This window comes from Hemitrygon akajei, chromosome 26 (assembly GCF_048418815.1).
Source record: "Hemitrygon akajei chromosome 26, sHemAka1.3, whole genome shotgun sequence".
Taxonomy (NCBI): Eukaryota; Metazoa; Chordata; class Chondrichthyes; order Myliobatiformes; family Dasyatidae; genus Hemitrygon; species Hemitrygon akajei.
In genome coordinates, this window is record NC_133149.1 from 34,238,426 (window position 1) to 34,265,041 (window position 26,616).

Sequence of the window (26,616 nt, forward strand, 5' to 3'; positions counted from 1 at the left end):
CCCAACTGCGAAGGGATCTTTAGCCCTCTCCTGCCGCAAAATGGACAGCAGTCCCCATCACCAACCATCCTTTACCAAGATAACCTAATTATTCCATTTCTCATCAGCCCAGTGCACCCCAAACTCTGCTGGAGCTCCCCTCTCTCCCATCAACACTGCAGCTCGTCATGGTGTTACTCCCTCTGAATGTAACCCGGACAGCTCGCCCCCATCTACATCCGAACAACCCAATGACCACAGGAGCTCCTGCCGCACCACATCTTCAGGCCAGGCTGGTCGGCTCTTCCCATTTTCTGCTCCTGCATCGCCCCTTAGCACCGCCACCAATGCAGATAAACATTCCTCTACTCCCTACCTCAGTTGTTCCCTCACCAGCAGTATCCATCTAACCTACAGGAAGCAAGCACCCTCTGCTGCCTTGCACCCCAATCCAGATTAGCAATCCTTCACCACTGATAACAGACTGGGGTTGTCATAATTTGTGTATTCCTCAATTCCAACCTACCCAAGTACCCCATTACCTCTGGTTCCCCCAACCAGACAGGCATTCCCCTGCCCTGACAAGGCATTTCCCAACCTCCCTCTCTACCCCAATTCAAACATATTGCTCCAACCCCATCTCTGTCAGCCTGCAGAGGTATTGGCTTGAACCCACCCAACCCAACCCTGTTCATCATCTGAACATCCAAAGTTGAAGATACTGGCAATATGAAATCAAAGCAGAAAATGCTGGGAACACTCAGCATGTCAGGCATCACTGGAAAGAGAAATGAGTAAATGTTTCTATTAAAAATCTTTCGACACAACAGGCCGTTTAACTTGAAACATTGATTCGGTTTCTTTCGCCACAGATGTTACTTGACCTGGTGAGTCCTCTCAGTATTTTCTGTTTATATTCCAGCGAACTGGTGCTCTATTTCCAATAACCAACCCCAAGAATACAGCTTTTTAAGCAGCCCCTCTCACTGAGACTAGCTCTTCCCCAATCTCCACCTACCACATATTTGTCTAGTGCTACCTATCCCAATCCTGCCAAGCCTTCCTCTTTCTCCAGTCCAAGCTGTGAAAAACTTACTATAAGAAAGTCCCTGTGAGCAGAATGAGAGATCACCTTGTTGGTTCTGCTGTGTCTGAGGCAATAGGAAGGTTGCTGCCGTCTGCAGATGATGCCCAGGTACAACCACTAGCTGCTGCAAGGTGTGAAGTGGCTGCAGGTCCTAAACAAAGGGGGCATTCGTCAATCTGGGATTCACGCCTTTAACATTCTTCCACAGAAGAGCAAATTAATTCTCAAACAGATTCTTATGCAATGCCGTACTTGGAATTGAATCTAGTCACCTCACACCCCCCACACAAAAAACACATCCACATTTTATTAAAACCCACACCCTATCTAATTCCTCCAGCCCACAATGTAACTCCCCCAACCCCAAGACTTCCAATCGCTACTCCCAATACAATTACAGCACTTCATGTCAAACATCATCTTTGCTCCCCACTCCCGATCCAATCACACTCGCTGTCTCAGCAGGTAATCTCCACACCAGACACATTCTCCTGCAACAGACACTTTTGTAAAATGGCTGCAAATACACAAGTTGAAATGCTATCCCTTGCAGCAACAGACGTCTCGGTGGATTGGATGGTGTGTGTAACCAGCCACTTTCGGGTGTCCAAATACACATCACAGCAATCAGTGCAATCCAGGAGGTGGTACACAGTGGATGGCAAGCAATCTCTGCAGATACCTGTGAAGGTGACTCTCTCTGGTCCTCAGTTTTGATCTGGAAAATGGAAAATAACCAGCATCAAACGTCAGGGGGAAAAAAAGAGTATTGTTGATGCAAACAATACCTACACCAGTCCAGATACCAGAAACTCATCAAAACTTTCTTTCTCAGCATTAGAGAGAGCCTGAGCCCATCACTCCAATATCCAGTATGCCAAAAAACTGGAACCAATCTAACAGTATGCTTAGACTAAAGAATAGCCTGAAGTCACATACTCAACATTTCAATAACAGCTTCTTCCCCTCCACCAACAGATTTCTGAATGCACAATGAAACCATGAATACTACCTTACCATTTTGTTCTATTTTTGGACTACTTATTTTGTTTATATATACACTCTTATTGTAATTTATACTAATTTTTATGTATTGCATTGTACTACTACCACAAATCAACAAATTTCACAACATATGACTGTGATTATAGATAGATACTTTATTGATCCCAAAGAAAATTACTGCGTCACAGTAGCATTATAAACCTGACTGAGAATTTTAAAAAATGACAGGCCCTCCTTCATGATCTGCCATGGGATAAGGAGCCCATCTTCTCCCCAACTCATTGTAAAGGAAGCTAAATGAAAGCTTCCCCATTGCAGCCTTACAGATTCTGCACACACCAGGACTAAAACCTGTTCTCTTCCCAAATCATCTGGCTCAAGACCAAAGAGTTGACACCATTAGAATTTATTTCTGACGCTGCTGCTTGAAGTAATAACTTGGAGGCGATTCCATACTCCCACTGGCCTTCAGATCCTGACCTGAATCTCTTGTTTGCACGGGAGTTTGTTAGATTGGGATCGTCTCCAGGGGCTTGGCAACAAGGCCCACTGATCCGAGTACTTGACAAAGGAAACACGCACACAAAGATAAATGCTTTGTTAAAAAGTAATTTTGTTTCATTTTCTGTACATTGTATGTGTTTATAAGTAATCAAAATATAAAGTTCCGTGGTACTTCTGTATTCCACAAGAAATTAAGTGGTATTTCTGAGAATTGACTGTTCTTGCTACACCCACGATCCCAGCATCCCTCCCCATTTCACCCACAAACACTACGCATTTCTACAAAGGCTTCTGCACCCTCAGCTTGCAGCTGGAGCTCATCACGCACCATGTGTTAAATGTCACTGAATGTGTAGTCACAAGTCCAGAAACCAAACTGGTTGGACCGGGTAGGTTGGGCCCCACCTTCCCTCTGTATGCAAATTCCCACTCCCACCAGCACTCATTTTCAGCACTAACCAAAACCTGACTGAGGTCATCCCTCCACCCCCTCCCTCTCAAGTTCTACAGCAAATGATTCAACCAACATGAGCAATTCTATAAGAAAGAAAACACCAGCCATGTGGACAACAAATATCTAACTCAAAGACTTCAGGTAATTAAATAGCCCAAATGTTACAATTTTGCTTTTCATAACCAAAGCATTGAGAGCACGGCACGAGAGACCATCAGCGTGGAACCTATGACTAAACCCCATTTCCTGCTCACCTATTCTGAAAGTGCTGACTCTTGCTAAATAAAATTCAGTGTAGAACAATTATCCCTGCAATCCGTCACCCCCTGAGCTCAGATGGTCTGTCAGCAGGTTTGTTCCCTGGTATTAGTCACCATCAGGGCCCAGGCTTTGAAATTTAATCTGCTTTCTATGCCAAATACTCCCACTTGGGGTGACACAATGCAGGTTAGATGCAGAGCAAACTTTTGTTTACATTTCCAGGGAAGGGAGGGCACATAATCTTGCAAAACCAAATCTAACACTCCCATAGGAGATGCAGCTCAGAAATGTTATGGAGTTAAGCTCCATCTGACCATGACAGTGGTGTGAAGACTGAAGCAAGGACAAGAATGTACTTGTGATGAGAAAAAAAAATTAAAAACCTGCAGGAGATGCTTAGATGTGCCACAGTAGCGTAGCTGTTAGCGCGGTACTATTACAGCTTGGGTCATCGGAGTTCAGAGTTCAATTCCAACGTCCTCTGTACATCCTCCCTGTGGAATGTGTGGGTTTTCTCCAAGTGCTCCAGTTTCCTCCCACAGTCCAAAGATGTACCGGGTAGGTTAACTGGTCATTGTAAATTGTCCCGCGATCAGGTTAAGGTTAAACTGGGGTCATCAGGGGTTGTGGGGCCTATTCTGTGTTGTATCTCTAAATAGAAAAAATGTTAAGTATCTGAAACAAAAACATAAAATGCTGGAAACTCAGCATGTTACACAGCAACTGCGAAAAGAGAAACAGTCAGCATCTTGGTTCTGATGAAAGGTCACAGAGCAAGAACTTTCCACAGAGGCTGCCCAACATGCTGAGATTTTCCAGCAGTTATTTTGTACACGTACATTAGATGTTTTGGACCCAAAGAACCAGCAAAGGCTTCAGCAGAGATCAATTTCTGCTGGCAGAAAAATTGGGAGTATGCTTGGGGTTGGAAAAGATGATGGGAAGAAGCAGGTTGCTTTAAAGTAGAGTTCAGGTGCCCAGTGCAATAATTATTTTGCTGGGTAGACAGGGCAAGCCGAGGAAAGGCTGTTAACGTCACACTAGACTTGGGATTTAAAGTTCCATTGATGATAAAGCAGGAAATGGAGATCATGGATTCCGAACCACCATGGGCACCACGGTACCATAGCGGTTTGCGCAATGCTATTACAGCTCGGGGTGTCAGAGTTCAGTTCCACCACTGTCTGTAAGGAATTTGTGTATTTTCCCCCAAGATCGCATGGGTCTCCTCCCAAGGCTTCGGTTTCCTCAGTGTCCAAAATCATACCAGTTAGAAGGTTAATTGAACATTGTAGATTGTCCTGTGATTAGGCTCGTGTTAAATAGGTGGGTTGCTGGACCAAGTGGCTCATTGGGCTGGAAGGGCCTGTTCTGTGCTGTATCTCTAAATAAATTAAATAAATTTAATGTTATTGCTTAACATGTCCCATCTAGAATCATTTAAAATTTAACCTTAACCCTCAACCCTAATTTAGTCTTACTGCAAAACTACCTCAACCCAACAAGCGATCAGTAAAACAGGTACAAACCTAAAACTTTAAATGTATTTCCCAAAAAGATGCTGTCTGATCAGCTTTTGACTTAACCGTAATTTTGCCTGTATTCTAACTGATTAAATCAAGCACTAACTCCACTCCATCACTAATCTTAATTACTAAACTGAACTCGTATTCCTAATCTGAAATCCAAACCTAAACCCAACTCAATATTCCCATCATGGTAAACAGTGGTAGTGATTATTGTACTATTAAATTATTGTTTAACAGGGGGAAATGGATAATCAGCAAGTCGAAATATCAAAAATCAATTATGAATTTGGTGCAGACACATCAAACACTCACCTGTCGAGTAAAGTCCAGGCCGTTCTGTTCAACACCTGACATAAAAATAAAGCATGAATATTCAGAACAGCTCCAGTTACTGTGGCAGTGCAACAACTGCAGACTCATAAACACTGGCATTGCAAGATTAGCAGCATCACCTTTCAGCATAATGATCCTTATCACAGGCAACCTTTTGGAGGGTCAGATTTGACCTGTTCTCAACACTTTTCCAATAATTTTTTTTATTATTTATTCAATATTTTCGGATATGGCAATCATGGGTTTATTTATGCATAAATAACAAAAGGTACGGTCTGGTTCAGCTTGCTGCTCCACTCTCCGCTGAACTAAGGGTCTGTGGACAGACTCTCTCTGTGGACTTCAGTTCAGAATGTTAGTTGCTTGTGTTTATTGTTTCTCCCCCCACTGAAAATTGGGCGTTTGACGGTCTTTCTTTTAAATGTTTTTATTTGGGTATCTTTGTTTTGTGCACGCCTATTAGGAGAAGAATCTTAAGGTTGTATAAAGTACACACAATTTGATAATAAATGCACTTTGAACTTTGAAATATTTTCTCTCCCCAACCACCCTCGAGTTGGTGAGCCACTTTCTAGAAACAGTGCAGTACTTCCAACAAAGCAAATGTGACAATGATTTGTGTAGGGAGTTCTAAGACGTAGACTTAGTAGCGATGAAAGGTTCGGCGCTAATCACCAATCTTCCATTTTTACATGAGTCAGAATACAGTTAGGTGGGCTGTTCAATACTGAAAGGACAAAACTTAGTTCAAATTCCATTCATCCATTGAAATGCATACTAACATGGCGGTTTTCTTCTTCCTCTGCATTGCTACCTTCCGTCCTTACCTCCCTCTTCTACTCAGCACTATGGGCACACATACTTCACAACTCTTGTGACAGTATCCCACAGCCCTCAACTCACCCAGAGCCTTTTGGCATTCCAATAATCAACCTGGGGCAGGTGCATGGATACAAAAGGCTTAGAGGGATATGGGGCAAACACAGGCAACTGGGACTAACGTAGATGGAAATCTTAGTTGGTATGGATCAATTGGGCCAAAGAACTTGTTGCCATGTTGTACGACTCCATGACCACTGTCAAAATTAGAGGGAGAGACACAGGGCCAAATTCGCACAGAGTCAGAGACAACAAGGATGAGGGGGGAGGAAAAAAAGGAAGAAAATAGTCGTTCCCCCCACCCCCAAGCAGACATGGGAAGTCAACTTGCTTCCTGAGATCCGTTGTGGGGCAAACTGTCCTGTGTCACTGTTATCAGCTGCAATTTTCAACACCCTTTTTCTAGGAACAGCACAAATGAGGAATTAGTCATTGCCATAAAGGACAGCTAGACACAGGTGCAGTGCACCGGAGGCACAAGTAATCCACAAATAGGATTTAGTGTTGGTGAAGGCAGCAGCTTTTGTTATGTTTCCATGTTATTTAATTCTCCACAACACTGTAGTTCTGTTGGGCATCCAATTTGAATTTCAAATGAGCTCCCCTTTGCTCCTACATAAGCAGCCTCCCCCTCCCCCAGTATGTAAATCCTTCCTGCTCTAATATGAGAAATAGTTTGCAATGCAAATTAGCAAGAGCCCATCTTTACGGCAACTTCTCCATACTTCAGAGTGAGTGGGTATATTATGTATATGTCTGTACATGTGGGTGTGCAGTGCTTAACCACGCAGACCAAAATATTTCAATTTTGATTCCCAATTCAATACAAGTTAAATTATTAAGGACATGATACACTTACAAAACAAAATTGCTGCAGGTTGAGGGGTAGGGGCTCACCATAAGGACTTTTTTCTCTCTAATTCTTGTACATACTTTTTGAATAAAAATTATTTTTGAAATTAAAATAAATCTTGGAACGTTCTGGCTCTTCAAAAGGGCACCTGTGGAGTAGAGGTTAAGATGATGATTCACAAACTGAATGCATTACAGGGTAGTTTTTTTAAAAAACTGCAGATGAAAAGTCTCATTTTATCCATGCTGAATGCAGCTTTCCTGCTGTATTGACTTAGATGGTATCTTACACCATGTTATTCACAACTGCTTTCAGAGCAGTGTTGAACAAAGCAGGTACAACTGAAAATATGCAAATAATGAACAGTTCAGCAAAAACAATGTATTTAGGATCTAGTTCCTGCGCTTTTCCTCAAACGGTATAAACTTCAGCAACCACGCCTGATTCACAATGCCAGAGGCATGAAACAAAGTGCAAGATTGGGATTATCCCAACCCAACCTTGCCCTACTCTTCTACTCTATAGGATCGGTGTCCTAGTTGGGCTAATTCAGCTCACTCAGGCGACCTAGTCTTTTTCAGCATCATCATCTTTCCATTTGCACCCTATTACTCCAGTACACATGGACAGTCCCTATCACTGAATCCAGGCCTAGAAAAAGTCTTATGGTTTCAAGTCAAATTAGGTCAAAGAAACTATTGGATTGTCTAGTTCTCTCTTCAGCAAATAAATTAATACTCCTTTGTATTGAACATTCACTTCTACCTTTCAGAGGGGAATCTCAGAAGGCAGCAGATATAAATAATCAGGTTTAGACATGTTTGCATTAGTGGGTACGACCATCATTATACCATTCACCGAGTCTCCACTCTTCACTTAGTTGGAACAACAAAGGGTAGATCCAGGACTCAGTGTGTAATGGGCATTGACCAGAGCTCATGGTGTTACGGGCATACCACAAACCTTTCTTCTTCACTTGCCTCAATCCCACAATGACCCCAAATTAAACAAATGTGAGAGGGAATTTCTTAGGCACCAGCCTACATAAACAGTAACGCAGGACAATCAACATTCAAAACACAAAAAGCAACAGTGTGTTGGCAAGGAATCAGCTTCTAGAACCAGGCTTGAAAACCTGCCCCATCTAACCAGATGTGAGAGTGGTCAACAAAGCATTTACCAAGGGGGATCCATAAGCAGCTCCAACCTCGACCTGTAACCTGGCTCACAACAGCACAACTTGGAGAATATTTATGCCTGGTCTGATAATGGCAAGAAACACTCATATTACGATTGTCAATTGATGAGAAAATCTACTTCCCCCTAACACACCCCTAAGATTGTTGAATCCTTCAGCATCAATATTCCAGTGATTCACTGTTTATGAGTTTTATTCAACCATATGGACCCATATCAACCAAGGAAAGGTTGAGCAAGCTGGGGCTTTTCTCTTTGGAGCGAAGGAGGATGAGAGGTGACTTGATCGAGGTGTATAAGATGATAAGAGGCATAGATTGAATGGACAGCCAGCTCCTTTTTCCCAGGGCAGAAATAGCTCATTCAAGAAGGTATACATCTAAGGTGATTGGAGCAAAGTATGGAGAGATGTCAGAGGCAAGTTTTTTTAAAAATACATGAAACATACTGCTAGGGTTGGTGGTAGAGGTAGATACATTAGAGACATTTAAGAGGGTATGTCATTGAAAGAAAAATGGAGGGCTACGTTGGAGGGAAAGTTAGATTGATCTTGGAGTACGTTGAAAGATCAGCACAATATTGTGGTCCAAAGGGCCTGTACTGTTCTGTGTTGATATACACATTATGGCTACAAGACCAGCTCTCTCGCAGAGAGTGTCTCACCTTTACAATCCCCATTAGTTTACCTCCATCTATAAAGTCAGGTTTCCAGACTGTGACAGAATTTTCCCACTAACCTGGAGTAATACAACTCCAACACTCAGGCAGCTCAATCACATCAAAGGAAGCAGCAGCGAATGGGACTCCATTCATTGCTATAGGCACTGGACTCTCCACCAGCAGCATATAGTGCAACATGTCCAACAATGCTCCAAGATTTCATCAACAGCACCTCCAAACACGGGGCGGCACATCAGGGTAACGCTGTCACAGCAGCAGTGACTGTGGTTTGATTCCTGCTGCTGCGTGCAACGAGTTTGTGTGTTCTCCCTGTGACTGCAGGGTTTTCCTCTGGGTACTCCGGTTAAGTCCCATATTCAAAAGGATACAGATTAGTAGGTTAATTGGTTACATGTATATAATTGGGTGGCACAGGCTTGTTGAGCTTTAAGGGCCTGTTACCATGATTTATCTCTCCAATAAACAAATATGACCTTCACCGTCCAGAAGGACAAAGGCAGCATTCGGATGGGAACAGCATTTTCATTATTCCCTCAATCAGACACAGCTTGAAATGGAAACATTTCACCTTTACTTCAGCAGAGTCCTGATAACATTGAGTATTTACCCTTCATAGATCACAACTATCACTGGGATTGAAGATGGACAATAGATGCTGGCATTGCAATTATAAACATCCTGTGAACTAGTACATAATAAGATCTGAACTAGTACTATAAGCTTCTGCTTTCATGATCTGCACACAAGTTCAAATTCTACCACAGATGATGGAATCGTTAAGTTCTGTTAAAAGAAATCTCGTGGTGTGGTGGTGGGTTGTGGGGGGCCAGTTGGAGAAAAGTTCAGAGTCAATAATGTTAATGAAGAAAAATTGCTGAACTGTTTCAAAACTAATCTAATTTGCTAGTCTAGGTAAATCTAGGTAGGGGCAGCACAATCGTGTTGTGGGTATGGTTACACTTTACGGCGCCAGCTGTAAGATTGGTGCTCGATACCCACCACTGTCTGTACATTCTCCATGTGATCATATGGATTTCCTCCCACATTCCAAAGAGGTCTGGTTAGGGTTATGAGTTGTGGCTACCTGCTGCTGTAGGAGGAAAACGCAGGAGCCTTGGGTTCCACATTGCAAGGATTGATTGGCAAGACTCGTGGTTGTAGACTGGTTTTGGGGGACTTTGAGGTTCATGTTGCATGTATATTCTGGATTCTGCCTGCTCTGCTTTCTGCTGTTTTTGAGCAGTTTGATTGGGGCACTTCAATGAAGACCTCTGTGGCCTACAGTCAGTTAGCAGCGTGGCATTGAACTAAACTGAACTGAACTAAGCTGAATACTACAGGACTCCTGGAATGAAGTTTGATACTCTACATGTTGTTTGCTCACTTTTTGCTGTTTGTGCAATTTGTTCTTTTCTTATGTGTGGGTGTTTGATGTTTCCTTTGAACGGGTCCCATGTGATTTTTTGTTTCGTGATTACCTGCGGGAGGACGAATCTCAGAGTTGTACTCTGTATAAATTATTTCAATCTTTGGGTATGCTATGTTGGCGCCTGAAGCGTGGTGTCACTTGCAGGCTGCCCAGCACAATCCTCGCTGATTTGACTTGATGCAAGTGATGCATTTCACTGTATGTTTCAATGTGCATGTAGTAATAAATCCAATCTTCATCTTTAAAATTTTCTTTACCCAGGCCCATTTATGTAATCATTCCTCATAAACAACAAGAGTGCTTTCCCCCTGGCATAACCTATAAAGTCACACAGCAGTGTCATGCTGCCTTAAAGGAACAATAATGCAATAGCTCATTTCACCCAACATCAACTTATGCACATGAATTGGACATTTTAAAGGTAAACAAAGCCCACTTGAACTCATAAAGGACATTCTCTCAAAAACTTCTGGAAATATACCTAAAACAAAGATCTGTTCCTTAGTATCTCAGGGGTTCATATCTTTCAGCCAACAATGCAGACTTCTCCTTCACCACCCCTGGGTACACTCTGTTCCACTGGGAGGATGAATACTTCAGCAGTGACAATGTGATTTATGTAGCTAAAAGCAGAATGCATCCAAAATTGCTTAACTATGATTCCTGAATCAGACTCGATGAGGTCAAACCAGGGCAAGGACTCTCACTTTTCCCCTTTGGTGATGAATCAGTACTGTTCCATATTGACTGCTTGAAGCAGCAGAGCAAAAAGAGCACAAAGTTTGGGTGGGGGTCTTCAACAACATCCATCATCAAGGGTGGCTCAGTAGCCAACCAACACTGGCTAACTTGGCCAAATCTTTACAGGCACAGTTGCCTGACTAAATCACCATCAACCGGAAAGCAAATCAATACAAGAAAAAAAGCTACAGCCTTTCCTCAATAATCTATCTGCTGCAGAAGCAGATTGAAAACTTCCTTACTGAATGTTTTATCCATCTTCATCTTCTCCTGAGATCAGTTTCTGTGATGGTGGTAAAATATTAATAGTGCCAACTACAAGAACTTGATAGGGTCTGGGTCTTCGACAACAAGAGAATTACTTGCATTGATTCCTCAGTGCATTGCAACCATCCACAAATTAAACACAGTTTCATCATGTTCAAGATACTTAATATCACAACAAAACAGTCCCACTTTTTGCATTTTGATAATCACCTTCCATATTCACCAAGCCTCCCTTTGTTGTGCACAAAATGCATGGCAATAATTCATAGAATCATACAGCATGGAAACAGGACATTTGGCCTATCACATCCATGCTGATCAGTGGACATCCATCTGTATTAATTCCGTTTTCCAACACTTGGCCCAAAGCCTTCTATCCTGAGACAATTCAATGTTCCTTAAATGTAATTCACCAAGGTTTCTTTGATATTGTTCAAAGCTGTACTCACTAGTACATAGGAAATGGGATACCTAACAGCCAAATTTACCCCTACAAGTCTCATACTATCCCAGCTTGGAAATGTATCACAAATGCTACATCACCAAATTCCTGAATGCCCCTGTAGAATTAACCTTAAACATCTTTGCCTCAGGACTGCGCACCACAATTTTTAAAGGCAATTGGAAATTGGTAAAAAATGTTGGCTTAACCAGTGACGCCTACATCCTGTCATAAAACAAATATTAAAATCTGGGTCACAGGCATGAGTCACACAGGATTGAGCCACATTCAACTGAAAGTGTTAACAATAGAGAATTCATTTGAAAGCAATGTTGCATTGATGCTACTTGTTCATGTATTATTGATTATTGCAGAGATTATCTCTGATCATTCACCAAAATCCTTTACCATGCAGTAAATCACGTTTCCCTGGTAAAAATGGACAGTGTGGGAAAGGTTCTCAACCTGAATGTCAAATCCAGCTAGGACTTTCACAGTGAGCAGCAGGGCCCTGAGCAACATTGCAGAACAGAGGAGCCTTGGAATACAAGTACATAGTTCGCTGAAAGCAGCTACAGGTAGACTGTGCTGAAAAAAGCTTTTGGCACACTGATCTTCATCAGGCAGGCCATCGAGTGTAAGTAGGAGACCATGGCATGATTGTACAGGACACTGGTGAGGCTGCATTTGGAGTATCGTGTTCAGTTTTTGTCACCCTACTATAAAAAAAGATGATTTTAAACTGGAAGAGTTACAAAGATTTGCCAGGACATGAGGGACTGAATTATAAGGAGCGGGTGGACAAGGTAGGGCTTTATTCCTTCGGGCATAGGAGAATGATAGATGATCTTAGAGATTTATAAAAACCAAGAGGAACAGATAGAGTGAATGCACTCAGTTTTACCCTCCACACCAGGGTATCAAAAACTAGAGGACATAGGTTTAAGGTGACAGGACAGGGGAAAGAATTAAGAGCAACTTAAGGGGTAACATTTAAAAGAAAGGATGGTATTTATATGGAAACAGTTGCCAGAGGAAGTGGTTGAGGTAGGTACAATAACAATGTTTAAAAGACAGTTGTACTGGTAACATGGTTTGGAAAGTTTTAGAAGGTTATGGACCAAAGGGCCCCTTTCTGTATTGCATAAACCCTATGAAACATTAACTGTTCCTTTCTCCACAGCTCTTGCCTGACCTGCTGACTGTTTCAAGCATTGTCTGTTTTTATTTCAGATTTCCAGCATTTGCAGTTTTTACTCCCCCTCTGATTTTCAAACACATTCAATTAGATAGTTAAATCATTCACGAATAATGGCTAGCTGATGGCTCCAGCCGAACAGTTTGTTGTGATCAACATGCTTTAAAAATACCGCCAGAAATCCTTTTCCAATGATTACTCACAGTCTGAGATTCAGCACGGGTAGGAAAGGTTTAGAGCAGGGGTTCCCAATCTTTTTTATGCCATGGAACAATACCATTAAACAAGGATTCCATGAACTCCTGGGATTTAGAGAGATCTGGGCCAAACACAAACAAATGGGACCAGCTTTGATGGGTATCTTATTGGCATGGGAAAAGTTGGAATGAGAGGGCTGTATTACTCTATGATCATTCCCTCAGCATTCATTGTATTACTGCCCAGATTTTACTCAACAGTAAAGAGCAACAGGGGCTGGCTGGTGGTGTAGTGGCATCAGCACTGGACTTCAGGGCAGATGGTCCAGAGTTCAAACCCAGCCGGGTCCCAACCTGGGCAGCAACAGTATCTGCGCGGAAGAAAGGCCTGGCAACCTACTTCTGTATCCTGCCACGAAAACCCTATGGTCCATGAGGTCACAAGGAGTCGGACTCAACTTAACGACTGAACAACAAAGAGCAACAGGAATGTTTTTGTTAATGAATTTGTTCAGGACCACATTTAGGCTGCAGGTGGAACACTGGAGACAGTCAGCATCTGCTGCGTAGCAAGAGATTGCTTATTGTGATTCCAGATGGGCACAAGCACCAAGCATTGATCAGTTGCATTGAATGACGTACTGCAATTTCCATGTAAACTGCATCACCACTGTTTTGGGCAACTAACAGAAACAGAAGATTAACTCATCTGGACATACCCATTAAGTTGGCAGGCGACATTGAGAGTGTTCCTGGCTATAGAAGTTTTGCTATTGCTGAGCATTTTCCCTCTCTTTGGAAACAAGGTGATTAAAGTGTTACACAAGCCTTCAACATTATGATGGATTCCAATAAAGGTAAATGTTTAACATGTTAAGCATTCCAAGGCATTTCACTGAAGTTTTATTAATAATTGAAGTGATTCAGAGGCATTATGCCCTGAGGTAGCCAATGGCAGTGATGCAGGTGCTGTGCTTAGTTTGGTAAAGAGAGCAACAAGGAAAGGGCCCAACTTTTGATCATCTAGTGAACAGTGATGGAGAATACACAGGTGACCATTGGAAGAGGTCAGACCGCACTAATTGTTGCACTTCATCACCTTCGCGGTGGCTCTTTTGCTAATACCAATTACCCAAAGTGCTTCCAGTCCCTGAATTATGTACACCATATTCTATAATCCACCAGACTGCAAATTCCCAGTCTCAACCTAATAGCTGGTGGTAGAATTTAAAACTGTGGGTGCTCTCCTTGGAACAGGGCACCAGAGGAAGGCACCTGAAGTCATGAGGGTATGGGACAGAGTATCTATGGAGAGAAACAATTCTATTTTATAGTCAGAATTATACAGTGTGGATACAGCCCTTCGGCCCAACTCATCCATGCAGACCAAGATATCAAACCCATTTGTCTCCATTTGGCTCTTATCCCTCTAAGCCCTTTCTATCCATGTAACTGGCTAAACATTTTATAGCCATGGATTAATGGAAGGAACATAAATGATGAGGGATTTAAACCAAAATGCAGCATGGATCTGAAATACACTGCCAATGATTCAAGGGCGGCATTCAAAAGGAATGTGGATAAATAATTAAATGAAAGACTTTACAGGTGGTTGGGTTTACAGAGTAGGATTAACTAAACTGCATTTTATGTGGAGCCAGTATGAACTCTATAGGCTGAATGGCCTCCTGTTCTGTAAGCATAGAATGGTTCTGTGACCTCCTGGAATCAAGCCTGATCTCCCATTTGTACAAAGAGTGGTCACAACGAGCCACGTATGCAAGAGAAAAACCGGGCAAAAATAGATACAGTACTTTGCTGTCAAAGGATTCATAGGGATGTTGTTGGGATTGGAAGGCATGAGTTACAAGGAGAGAATGGACAGAGGCAAGATGGTAGAGGTATATAAAATGAGGGGGTAGATAAGAAAATAAGATAGAGCTACAGCAGAGTCCTAGAAAATGGAAACAGGTCCTTCAGACTAACTTGTCCCTGCTGACCAAGTCCCATTTACCTGCTCTTGGCCCACATCCATTTGTATTATAGTGTAACAATACTATCTGATACTTAACTTCACATCATTTGTAAAAGTAGTACTGGCATGTTGGCAATACAAACAAATAACAGGAACAATGATCAGACAATATTCCAACCACAGCTTCTGCTGAAGTGCAGCTGAACAGGGGAGCGGTCAGCAGGCTGGGATCCTATAGGTGTTTTACATCCTCTTTTTAAATCCTTACAAACCAATACATTCGGTACCTCACAGTTTGTTTAACACTTATAGCAGATGCTTAAAAGTGCTGCATAAATCACTGAATGCTAGAAATTAAAATGGACCACTGAATATCACTAGCAACTCAAAGAAACAGAGCTAGCTCACATCATTTTGAAAATTGCAATATCCCTGAAAACAAACGCTTGAGGAATTCAAATTACCACAGCAGTTTGCACTTTTTAAAATAGAAAATAAATATGCTCAAAAGTCATACCTGCCAATCATATTTGAGTCAATCATTGCACAACCAACCAATGACAGTTTGTTGCATTTCTGCAAAGACGCTCTCAAATTAAACCTTCGCTTTTGAGTGCAAGGTCACTAATAGTTAAGTTTCAAATGTCTATCAGAATCTTTATGTAACTTCCAAGAAATTGATACTAGTCACAGAACCAAGGACAAGAACAGAAGATACTGAAAACACACAGCAGGTCATGGATTGTGTAGTACAGCACAGTAAAAGGCCTTTTTGGCCACTGTGTCTATGCCAACCATTATGCCTATCTACACTAATCTACTACCTGCAATGATTCCACATGCCTCATTCAAGTACCTGTCCAGAGGCTTTTAAAATGCCGTTCATGCCGCAACCATCTCCTCTAGCAGCTCATTCCACAAACCTATTCTTTATGTGAAAAACATACCATCCAGATTCCCATTAAACTTCTTCCCTTTGACTTTACACCTATGCCCTCTAATTTTAGATACAATGGGAAGTTAACTACAGATATGCATCTTATGTAGTCATAATTACATATACCCTCATCATCGCACGCCTCAGTCTCCAACACATCCTATCGATTCTCTTGCTACGACTCAAATCTTCCAATCCTGACAACATTCCTGTGATATTTTTTTTAAAACACATACTCTTCAGATTAATCACAACTTTTCGGTAGTGTGGCAATCAGAAGTGTACACAATATTGCACATGCAGCCTAACCAACATTTTGTAGATGATGCCCCAACTCTTTTCAAAGCCTTAGCCAATGAAGGCTTGTTCACCACCCTGTCCATCTGCATCACCATTTACAGGAAAGTTAGATACTTTGTACTCCAGGTCCATGTTCAATACAATACCTCACCTCTCCAAAGGTCAAAGAGAAACTGTGGAAACTATCTGGGCAGAATTTACATTTGGTAATCAGTGAATGAGTTTTTACAGAAACTTTGCAGGAAAACATGAAAACCTGTCACTTTGTGTGCAGCTTTAGATCAAACCTCCAACTGTGCCCAAGTCAGATACATTGTCCATTAAATCAGAATTTAGAAGCCTGTGTCACTAAAGAAAAACACAAAATGTGTTTGTTCACAGCAGATCAACACGTGTGTAAAGAGAGAAACAAAGGCAAGGAGTTCCAATCAGGATTCAAGTTCAAATATTAACATCTCAAACTAGTCTGCAGTTAACCCTTCTTTGGCTGGGATCTTTGCCAACCATGAAATTTTGGAAAACCCAACAGCAAGAACCTTCAGCTCAAAACTGGTTTGGGCTGCTCCCTGACTCTAGGTTGGATGGAGTAAGAAGCCACTACAACGTGTGCTGGAGCCAGTTTGGAATTGAACTGGAGAAGGGTCAGGGATAGGGAGAGGTACAAGGAGGGAACCAGAGAGCTATCACTTTCTGCCCTTCACTCTGCAATCGCTACAAGGGTGAAATTAGCGCAAATATTGACAATCACATTTTCTAAGCTTTCAGACTCCTGTCCCTCTGATCAGAATGAACAGCTGCAAAGGTAATTAAATCCTTTACAGGCAGCCCACGGAGCCGTTTAAATTAGTTGGAGATGTTATGTCTACCTAATTCATTCCACAGCACTTAAGTCCCATTGATAGGTTAACGCGTAGAGTTCGCTATCCAGGATACTTTCTGCTCAGATAACTCCTGTAACTCAGATTCCCGCACTAACCGCAGGAGTTTACCAAAAACATCTCACTAAGCGCCTCGCTTTGCAGTTACCTGCCTGTTCCTGGGGTTGTGACACACCAACTCGGACATCTGATGATTTATCCGTCCCGACACTCATCTTACTGCAAGGAAAGGAAAACACTAATTTTAATTAAAACGCGGCTTAAAAACACACACGCGCACAAAAATCCTGCCAGTAAAATCACCCTGATCGAATGGACAACACCATCACATGGGCAATAGTTACTTCGCGCTCCTTTTCGATCGCTCCCCAATACCCAGCACAAACGTTTTTTTTTCCCCCCAGGTGTGGAGATGGCACGGGATGTTTGTTTCCCTTCCCAATGAGTCAACTACTGAGCAACAATTACCTCACAGAGACCGGGGTCGACCTCTTTCACCTGGTCACTGGTCCGAATCCTCAGTACATGCAGGAGGCAGTTCGGAGTTCTACGTAAATTGGGCAAATGTGACTGTCTAACACTGCAGGTGGGTTTCAGTGCCTTTCGACAGTGTAACTCGCTGTGAGTTTAGGTGCAAGACAAAGAAATATTTGCATATCATTTGAGACAGTACACTAGCAGCCTACCCATCCACCCTCATTTGTTTAACTCAACAAGTACCAGTTCTGAATAAACAGAGATTATCGTTTAACTTTACAACTAAGAAATTGCGTGAAGGTACTGCAGATGTGTTTGGAATAGATTATATTCCAACACAACCACCACTCCCCGCTGCTGGGTGCGCAGAATCATTCCGCCTTAAACCACCTAGATATTAAAGGCACGGCGGCTTTACGCCTGCCGCGCTCAACGGTCATTGATTCTTGGGACCAGGACTGACGAAAGTCCCTTCCACCTTGCTTGGAGAAGGACTTGAACTCCTCTTTCCTAGAATCGGCCGAAACTCGGAATCTCAGTAGATGTTGGATTCCAGTATTCAATCGCTCCGCATGGAAGGGGCGGTTCGCCTAACTCTCAGATACGCAACAGTTGGTGTTGCACGGGACACGCGGAGCGGCAGAAACAGTACATGCAACGTCCTCACTCGGTACCTGCTGAGGGAAATATGTCTCTACTACTTGTCCGGCCAAAATGTTGACTCTCAGTATCTCCAGAAAATCTCTGGCCACCCACTATATAATAGAAGCGCGCTTCTGGGAATTCGGAATCTGAGGAGTTTTTTTTGAATTTCGGATTATTGCAAACGGGCTGCTAATCGGCGCCAACTCGGTGTCACCTGAGTCAGTGGAAATTGGCACCAGCAGATCAGGGAGCTGGATTGTGTATTCCAAGGGTGACGTGGGCGTCCCGGGGATCAAAGGGCGCTCCGCTAAAAATAAGGTTGACCCCGATGTAAACCATCCTGCGACTGGATGAGCAATAAATGTAAAGGTCTGGGAGGGTAGATCAAAGGAGGTGTTTATATGTTTAAGTAGAACAGAGACCATCATTCCTGAGGGGATAGGGGTTGTACAACACACACATGCTGCTGGAACTCGCAAGTTAGGCTGTGAGTATGGAGGGGAATAACCATACTTTTCGGGTGAGACCCTCAACAGTCCTGTTGGAGACTCTGATCCAGAATGATGAAGGGCCTCCACCCGAAACGTCGACTGTTCATTCCCCTCCATGGATACTGCCTGATTCGTTGAGTTCCTCTAGTATTTTGAGTGTGTGCTCAAGATTTCCAGCATCTACTGTATCTCTTGTGTTTGAGGTGGGGGTCAATTTCGGTAACATTTTAACCAATGGAGAGACACTGTCTCCACAATATCCTCCAAATGCATTGGAAAGATAACCATCTGTATCCTCTCAAAGACCAATGTCCCCATAATTATACACATCCTGCATTCTGATTCCTTTTTACTACCTCATTGTAGTTATGCATGAAATGATCTGTCTAGATGGCATACAAAATGAAAGCTTTTCACTGTATCTCGATACATGTGACAATAATAAACTAAAACCCTTTGGAAAATGGAGGGCTGAGGGGGAAGAGTTAGGTGTTCTTAGAGTAGGTTAGCACAGCATTGTGGGCTGAAGGGCCTGTACTGCAATGTTATGTTCTATTATTCCAATCTCTAGCAATGGTGGATAGAGGAAAAGGTTCAAAGATGTCCTTAAAGTCTTCTGGGAAAAAGTGCAACATCCCTGCTGATTCTTGGAAATCCCTGGCTTTTGACTGAGGTGAAAAGGGGGTGTTTGAAAATGCATTGAGAACCTCAATCCTTGCACTAGAGGCACTATTGAAGTCCTGTGCCTACTCTGTCAACCACCTTCTATCTGTGGAAGACTGCCACTGCCTCATTCCCCTCATCAGTCTCCTCCTTTCCACTCCAGTTTTGTGGGACTCATGTCACGTTCAATCCCAAGGGATTGCCTAAGAAGGAGGAAAATATGGGTAATGGTAAAATTAGTAAAATGGTTTATTATTGTCACATGTAGTGAAGTACAGTGAAAATCTGTTTTGGGTGATCCATATGGATCATTTCATTACTGAGGTAATAGAAAGGAAAACAATAACAGAATTCAGAATAAAATGTTACAGTTACAGGGGAAGTACAGTTCATGTAGACAATAAGGTACAAGGCCATAGTGAGGTAGATTGTGAGGTCAAGAGTCCACCTTATCATACTAGGGGACCATTCAATAGTGGGATAAAAGTTATCCTTAAGCCTGGTGGTACATGCTTTTAGGCTTTTGTATCTCCTATGCAGTGGGAGGGGAACAAGATTCACTTGTTTGGACAGAGTCGGCATGGTTTTGTGGAAGGGAATTCTCTTTTAATGAATAGAACATAGAAATCTACGGCACATTACAGGCCCTTTGGCCCACAATGTTGTGCCAACCAGGTAACCTAATCTAGAAACTGCCTGGAATTTCCCTAGCACATGGCCCTCTATTTTTCTAAGTTCCATGTACCTATCTAAGAGGCTCTTAAAAGACCCTATTGTATCCGCTTCCACCATCATCACCGACAGTGCAATCCACACACCCACCACTCTCTGTGTGAAAAACTTGCCCCTGACATCTCCTTGGTACCTATTTACAAGCACCTTAAAACTATGCTCCCTCGTGTTAGCCATTTCAGTCCTGGGAAAAAGCCTCTTGGCTATCCACACGATCAATGCCCCTCATCATTGTATACACCTCTGTCAGGTCACCTTTCATCCTCCATCACTCCAAGGAGAAAAGGCCAAGTTCACTCAACCTATACTCATAAGGTATGCCCTCCACTCCAGGCAACATTCTTGTAAATCTCCTCTGCACTCTCTCTATGGTTTCCACATCCTTCTTGTAGTGAGGTGACCAGAACTGAACACAGTACTCCAGGTGGGGTCTGATCAAGGTCTTATATAGCTGTAATTTTCAGTTTTTTGAGGATCTAACAAGTATAGTGTACAAGGGAAATCTCAAAGATACATCTAGATTTTTTTAAAAAGCTTTTGCATAAGGTGCCATGTGAAACGGTGATGCACAATATACTTACAGGCACTATATATATAAATTGTTTGGTAATTGGTTAAAGGACAACAATAGGAATAAATGAATATTCGTATATCTGGATGGAAGGCTGCTATTTGTGAGAAGCTATAATGATCAGTGCTAGACTCTCCAGCCCTACCAATGCTGGAAATATACCACTGGAAATGCTCAAGAGGTCAAACAGCTACTATGGAGGCAAGACCTGAGTTAGTGCTCCGCATTGTGATCTTACAATCAGAATCTACGTTAATGACTTAATTAGAGAACTGAATCTATCAAAGTCTACTGATAACCAAAGCTATGTCAGAAAGAAGCATATGGTTATTCACTTCAGTGGGAAAAAATAACAATTCTTAAATGATAGGAAGTTATTATAGGTTTGCATTCAGAGGGATTTGAGCACCCTTGTACCATGAGACAACTAGAAAGATACACACCACTTTGCCTTTGTTATAATAGTCACTATACAAGTGACAGACAGACAGACATACTTTATTGATCCCGAGGGAAATTGGTTTTCATTACAGCATAGAATAGTGTAGAAATATAGCAATATAAAACCATAAATAATTAAATAATAATAACTTAATCGTGCCAAGTGGAAATAAGTCCAGAACCAGCCTATTGGCTCAGGGTGTCTGACTCTCCGAGGGAGGAGTTGTAAAGTTTGATGGCCACAGGGAGGAATGACTTCCTATGACACTCAGTGTTACATCTCGGTGGAATGAGTCTCTGGCTTAGTGTACTCCCTTAGTGCCTAACCAGTACATTATGGAGTGGATGGGAGTCATTGTCCAAGATGGCATGCAACTTGGACAGCATCCTCTTTTCAGACACCACCGTCAGAGAGTCCAGTTCCACCCTCACAACATCACTGGTCTTACGAATGAGTTTGTTGATTCTGTTGGTGTCTGCTACCCTCAGCCTGCTGCCCCAGCACACAACAGCAAACATGATAGCACTGGCCACCACAGCCTCGTAGAACATCCTCAACATCATCTGGCAGATGTTAAAGGACCTCAGTCTCCTCAGGAAATAGAGACAAAAGGAATTCTTGCTCCATTTATGTGGGTGAAAGCTGGTTGTGTGGACATTCAAGCTCAAACAGATAAATGTGCTTAATAGCTAAACAAAGATATAAACAAAGTCTTAAAGGTTGTGGAATGGAATAAAATGGTTGTGTTTGAGAATAAATTAGCCCATGTTCTCTGAAGTTCAGAAAAATGGGTTTTCAAAAGAATGCAAATGCTGAAATCTGGAGCAATAAACTATCTGCTAGAGGAACTCAGAGGGCCAAGCGCGGGCCTAATGTCCATGTTTTGGATTGAGCCCCTAAATTAAGACTGAAATGTTAGCTCATTGATTCACAAGATTCTTAGCGAACAAAGGAGATCAGATGCTGCATGTGATTGCCACTGGCTGGAGGACAACCTTTTAAGAGTCCTGACGAAGGGTCTCGGCCTGAAACGTTGACTGCTCATTTCAGCGGATGATGCTGCCCAACCTGCTGAGTTCATCCAGCTTGTTTGTATGTGTTGATTTGACCACAGCATCTGCAGTATACTTTGTGTTAACCTTTTAAGAGAGTCTTTATTGATTGTTGCCATTGTTAACAAGTTTGTCATTTATTGTCCAACCTAACTGCCCTTGAGAAGGTGCTGTGTGAGAAGGACCACTACAGTGCTCTTGGTGAAGATACTCTCCAAGTGTTGTTGGGTATGGAGTTAGAGTATTTATACCCAGTGACGATAAAAGAATCAGGCTATATTTCCAAGAAAAACTGATGCATGAAAGCAACTGAATTTGTAAATTATGAGGTTTTCACGCACACTCTTAAGGTAAGGAAAATATGACGGTAAAACTCAACACTCATAGAGTTATCAATCTTTTTTAAATGTTCTATCACAGAGGCATATCACTGCACCATTATAAATATACCCAATACTGAGACTAAAAGAATTTTGGACTCTTAGCAGAATTAGAGATACAGGGATCAGGCAGAATTGTGATCAGGCAGGTTGAGTCTGAAGGAACAAACCTGAGAGGGTGAGGACCCATATTTCTGTGCTTTATCTAACAGCCTGCTTACTATACAATCATGTTTTATATGAAACTTTATCATCCAATGTTCATGGAATTTTATTGAACGTGGCTGTAACGATTATTTTGGCATATCTTTAAGATTTTGAGGATATCCTTTGTACAAGAGATTCTGCAGATGCTGGAAATCTAGAGCAACACACACAAAATACTAGAGGAACTCAGCAGGTCAGACAGCATTTATGGGAAGGAATAAACAGTTGATGCCTTGGGCTGGGACACTTTTTCAGGACCCCTTAAGAAAGGATATCCTTTATTGTGAAATTATTAATAAAGAATTTGTTCACGAGACATTGGGACAGAATTTCTAGAGGTGGCTGAGGAAGCTACTGTCTCAGAATAAGTTTGACAAAGTAGATCTTCTGAAGCATCTGCATTCTGCACAGCTCCTAATTAACAGCAGCTTTGCAGTTAATGTGCCAACATCAATAGATGAGGGTGTGGTTAATGAATGGAAGAGCAGCCATTGCCAGAGGTGAAAGGTATAAGAAGTCACTGCCCGTTTGTAGGTCTGCCAAAATGAACTGCTCATCAACATTCCACATTGGGGGTTGGGGAGTCACAACAATTTAATTCACCCAATTCAAGTCTTTCCCAAGCATCACCTCCCAGTTTCTCACTTCATCTCCCCTCCCCCACACCTGGTTCCTGGTTTCACCCATCACCTTCTAGCTTGTACTCATTCCCCTCCCCCCTTCCTTTCCAGTCCTGATGAAGGGTCTTAGCCTGAAACATTGGCTCTTTATTCCTCTCCGTTGATGCTGCCTGCTGAGTTCCCCCACCATTTTATGAGAGTTACCCAATTCAAATGTGCAAGAAACAGTTGCAATACAAAAGGATGCCACTCAGCCCATCTTATTTACAGTATTGTGCAAAAGTCTTAGGCATCCTAGATATACATATAAATAAATTGGTTACATAGTTAAATTGAAAAATGTGTAAGTTTATACAAGAAGGTGAGTGGGGAATGGTTCCTCTAAAGAGCTATATATATATAATATATCTAGGGTGCCTAAGACTTTTGCACAGTACTGTTTTTGTCAACATGGAGCAGAGAATGAGTTTGTAAATCTGGCGAGAGCAAAGGATGTTGGGAATTGCGAGGGTGCAGCACCACGAAACGGGTGTGGGACTTGGGGCTGATGAGTGCCAGAGGTGGGGGTAGTGCAGCTGTAGACTCACCCAGCCCTGAGCCACTAGACAAGGTCACTTCATTTCAAACAATTGGTTTATTGATCAGAATGTCTCTCCAGTGCTTCCCACTCCCCCTCTTCCCAACAATGATTTTCCTTTTCCTTCCCCCTTTCAGTCCACAATAGAAACCCCTTATCAGAATCAGATTTATCATCACTCACACATCATGAAATTTATTTTATTTTGCAACAGTAGTAGTGCAATATATAAAAATACTACAGTACTGTACAAAAGTCTTAGGTACCGGAGCTATCTCATATATATCTGGCTCCTTAAAGGAACCACATCCCACTCACCTTCTTGTATAAATTTGTCTATTCAACTATGTAACCAATTTCTTTTGGAAGTTATTATATCTGCTTCAACACACTTTCAGGCTGTGCAGCCTACATCACAACAACTTGCTATATTTAAAGGCATATAAACACGTTCAGTTTCCCTTCCACACTGTTGTCAATTTTAAATCTAGCATCTTTGCCAATCAACTGTCCTGCCAGTGGGAAAAATATCTCCCTTATTTAATCCACAAACATTCTCAATCTTTAGCTCTCCCAAAATTAAGGGGAACAATCACCTAGTTTCAAAGCCAAAGTTGAGTTTATTGTTATGTTCATGTACACGTATGCACAGGTGCACTGAAGAGCCAACTTGCAGCCGCATTACAGACACACAGCATAGCATTCACATCTATGCATTAAATCCTGCGCTCTTGTTTTATCATGCGGTATTGAAGCAATTGTGTGGTGCAGAGTGATAAAGTTACTTGAGAAGCATCCACATCTTTGGATTGTTGCTTCCAAAACTTGAGTTTGAACCACACCATAGGAGAGGAAGAACTTAAATCTGAGAGAATTTTTAAAAAAATAATCTCAGTTTTGAGGTCAATGAAATGCCTGAAACATCATCCTACAAAAAGTAGTGGATGCAATCTAAACAGAGCGTTGTCGTAGTAAAGCAGCATCCATCATCAGAGATCCCCAGGTCATGCTCTTTTCTCGCTGCTGCCATCAGGTAGCAGGTACAAGAGCCTCAGGACTCCCACCACCAGGTTCAAGAACAGTTACTACCCCTCAATCATCAGGCTCTTGAACAAAACACTCACTTGCCCATCCATTGAAATGTTCCTACAACCAATGATCTCAATTTCAAGGACTTGTTATCTCATGTTCTCATTATTTATTGCTATTTATTTACACTTGCACAGTTTGTTGTCTCCTGCACGCTAGTTGATCCTGTTATAGTTACTATTCTATAGATTTGCTGAGTATGCCCGCAGGAAAATGAATCTCAGGTTTGTATTCAGTGACATATGTACTTTGATCATAAAATTTACTTTTAACTTTGAAAAACCCATCTTGTTCTTGTCCAGGGAAGGAAAGCTGGTCTAAATAGGCCTTCACACCCATTGCTCTGGCCAACCCTTTGCTGATTCCTCAGTTGTGTCACAACAAATGTCAACATTGTTAGTGAGGTCCATATCCTGTGAATGAATAACTGGAAATACAGTACTGTTCAAAATTATTAGACACATATAGATAGTTATGGTGCCTAAGACCTTTTGCACAGTACTGTATTTGTCAACGTGAAGCGGAGAACAAGTTTGTAAGTCTGGCAGGAGCAAAGGATCTTGGGAATTGCGAGGGTAGGCTAAGGAGTCTGGAATGAGTGGCAGAGATGGAATGCCGGTAGCATGGGTGCAGACACACCCAGCCCTGAGACACCAGGCAAGGTCATTTGATTCCAAACAATTGTTTTATTACAGAATGTCTCTCCAGTGTGTCTCAGTCCCTCCCCTCTCCCTTCCCCTTTTCCCAACTATGGTTCCCCTCTCACTCTCAATCCACAATGGGGATCCATATCAGATTCAGTTTTATCATTACTCACATATCATGAAATATGCTTTTTTGCTGCATCAGTACAGTGCAATACATAAAATTACTACTGTGCAAAAGTCTTAGGCATCCTGGCTATATACATGTGCCTTAGACTTTTGCACGGTAATGCAAATTATTGTACATTATTATAATAATGTAAATTATTGTCTACACCTTCTCCAAACCCAAATTCCATGCACATTTCTGGCATTTATAATGATGTATACAGTGAGAGGGCATCTGGCCGAATTCTTGTCCAAACTTGTTTCAAACAGAACTCTTTCATTGCATAACTCTGACTTTACATGAACCTGAGCCTGGCTGGATCTCTCAAACAGTCTAAACTCTGAAAGTTCAAGTTGTTCTATTTTTCCCAACTGGATACATCTTGAGAGATATAATAAAAAGGTAGGGAAGTTGGACATGTATCAAACTGTGTTTAGACCACATTTTTGAAATCTGTGAACAACAGTTCTGGGCCTTGTGTTTTAGAGAGAGAGAAAAAAAAAATCAGCATGGGCTGAATTGTCTAACTCTGCACCCATATCTTATGTCGTACTAGGGAAACAGCAAAGAGGTTTGCTGGACTGAAACCAGAGCAGAAGGATGATGCTTATCAGGAAAATCACATCAGGCTGGGATCTTTTCTCTGGAAAAGACTGTGGGTGTAAAAATATGCTTTCACTTATGGTGATGAGAACTAGGGGCCATAATTAAGATAATCGCTAATAAATCCA

General features: G+C 42.0%; 1 protein-coding gene across 5 annotated transcripts in view; it reads right to left on the reverse strand.

The window, feature by feature from the left end:
• pou2f3 (POU class 2 homeobox 3) overlaps window positions 1-18,351 on the reverse strand; it is a 34,995-nt gene extending 16,644 nt beyond the window's left edge. The window contains exons 1-5 of one of the 5 annotated variants that reach the window (XM_073029813.1): window positions 18,278-18,351; window positions 17,275-17,345; window positions 5,132-5,166; window positions 1,749-1,784; window positions 1,076-1,217 (exon numbers count right to left, since the gene is read on the reverse strand). In XM_073029813.1, the coding sequence (XP_072885914.1) occupies window positions 1,076-1,217; window positions 1,749-1,784; window positions 5,132-5,166; window positions 17,275-17,341 (280 nt within the window). In that variant the 5' untranslated portion in view covers window positions 17,342-17,345; window positions 18,278-18,351. Of the gene's footprint in view, window positions 1-1,075; window positions 1,218-1,748; window positions 1,785-5,131; window positions 5,167-17,274; window positions 17,346-17,594; window positions 18,182-18,277 lie in introns of those variants that run through there. The other 4 variants (XM_073029814.1, XM_073029811.1, XM_073029815.1 and 1 more) reach the window with 4 other exon arrangements.
• Between the last annotated feature and the right edge of the window lie 8,265 nt (window positions 18,352-26,616).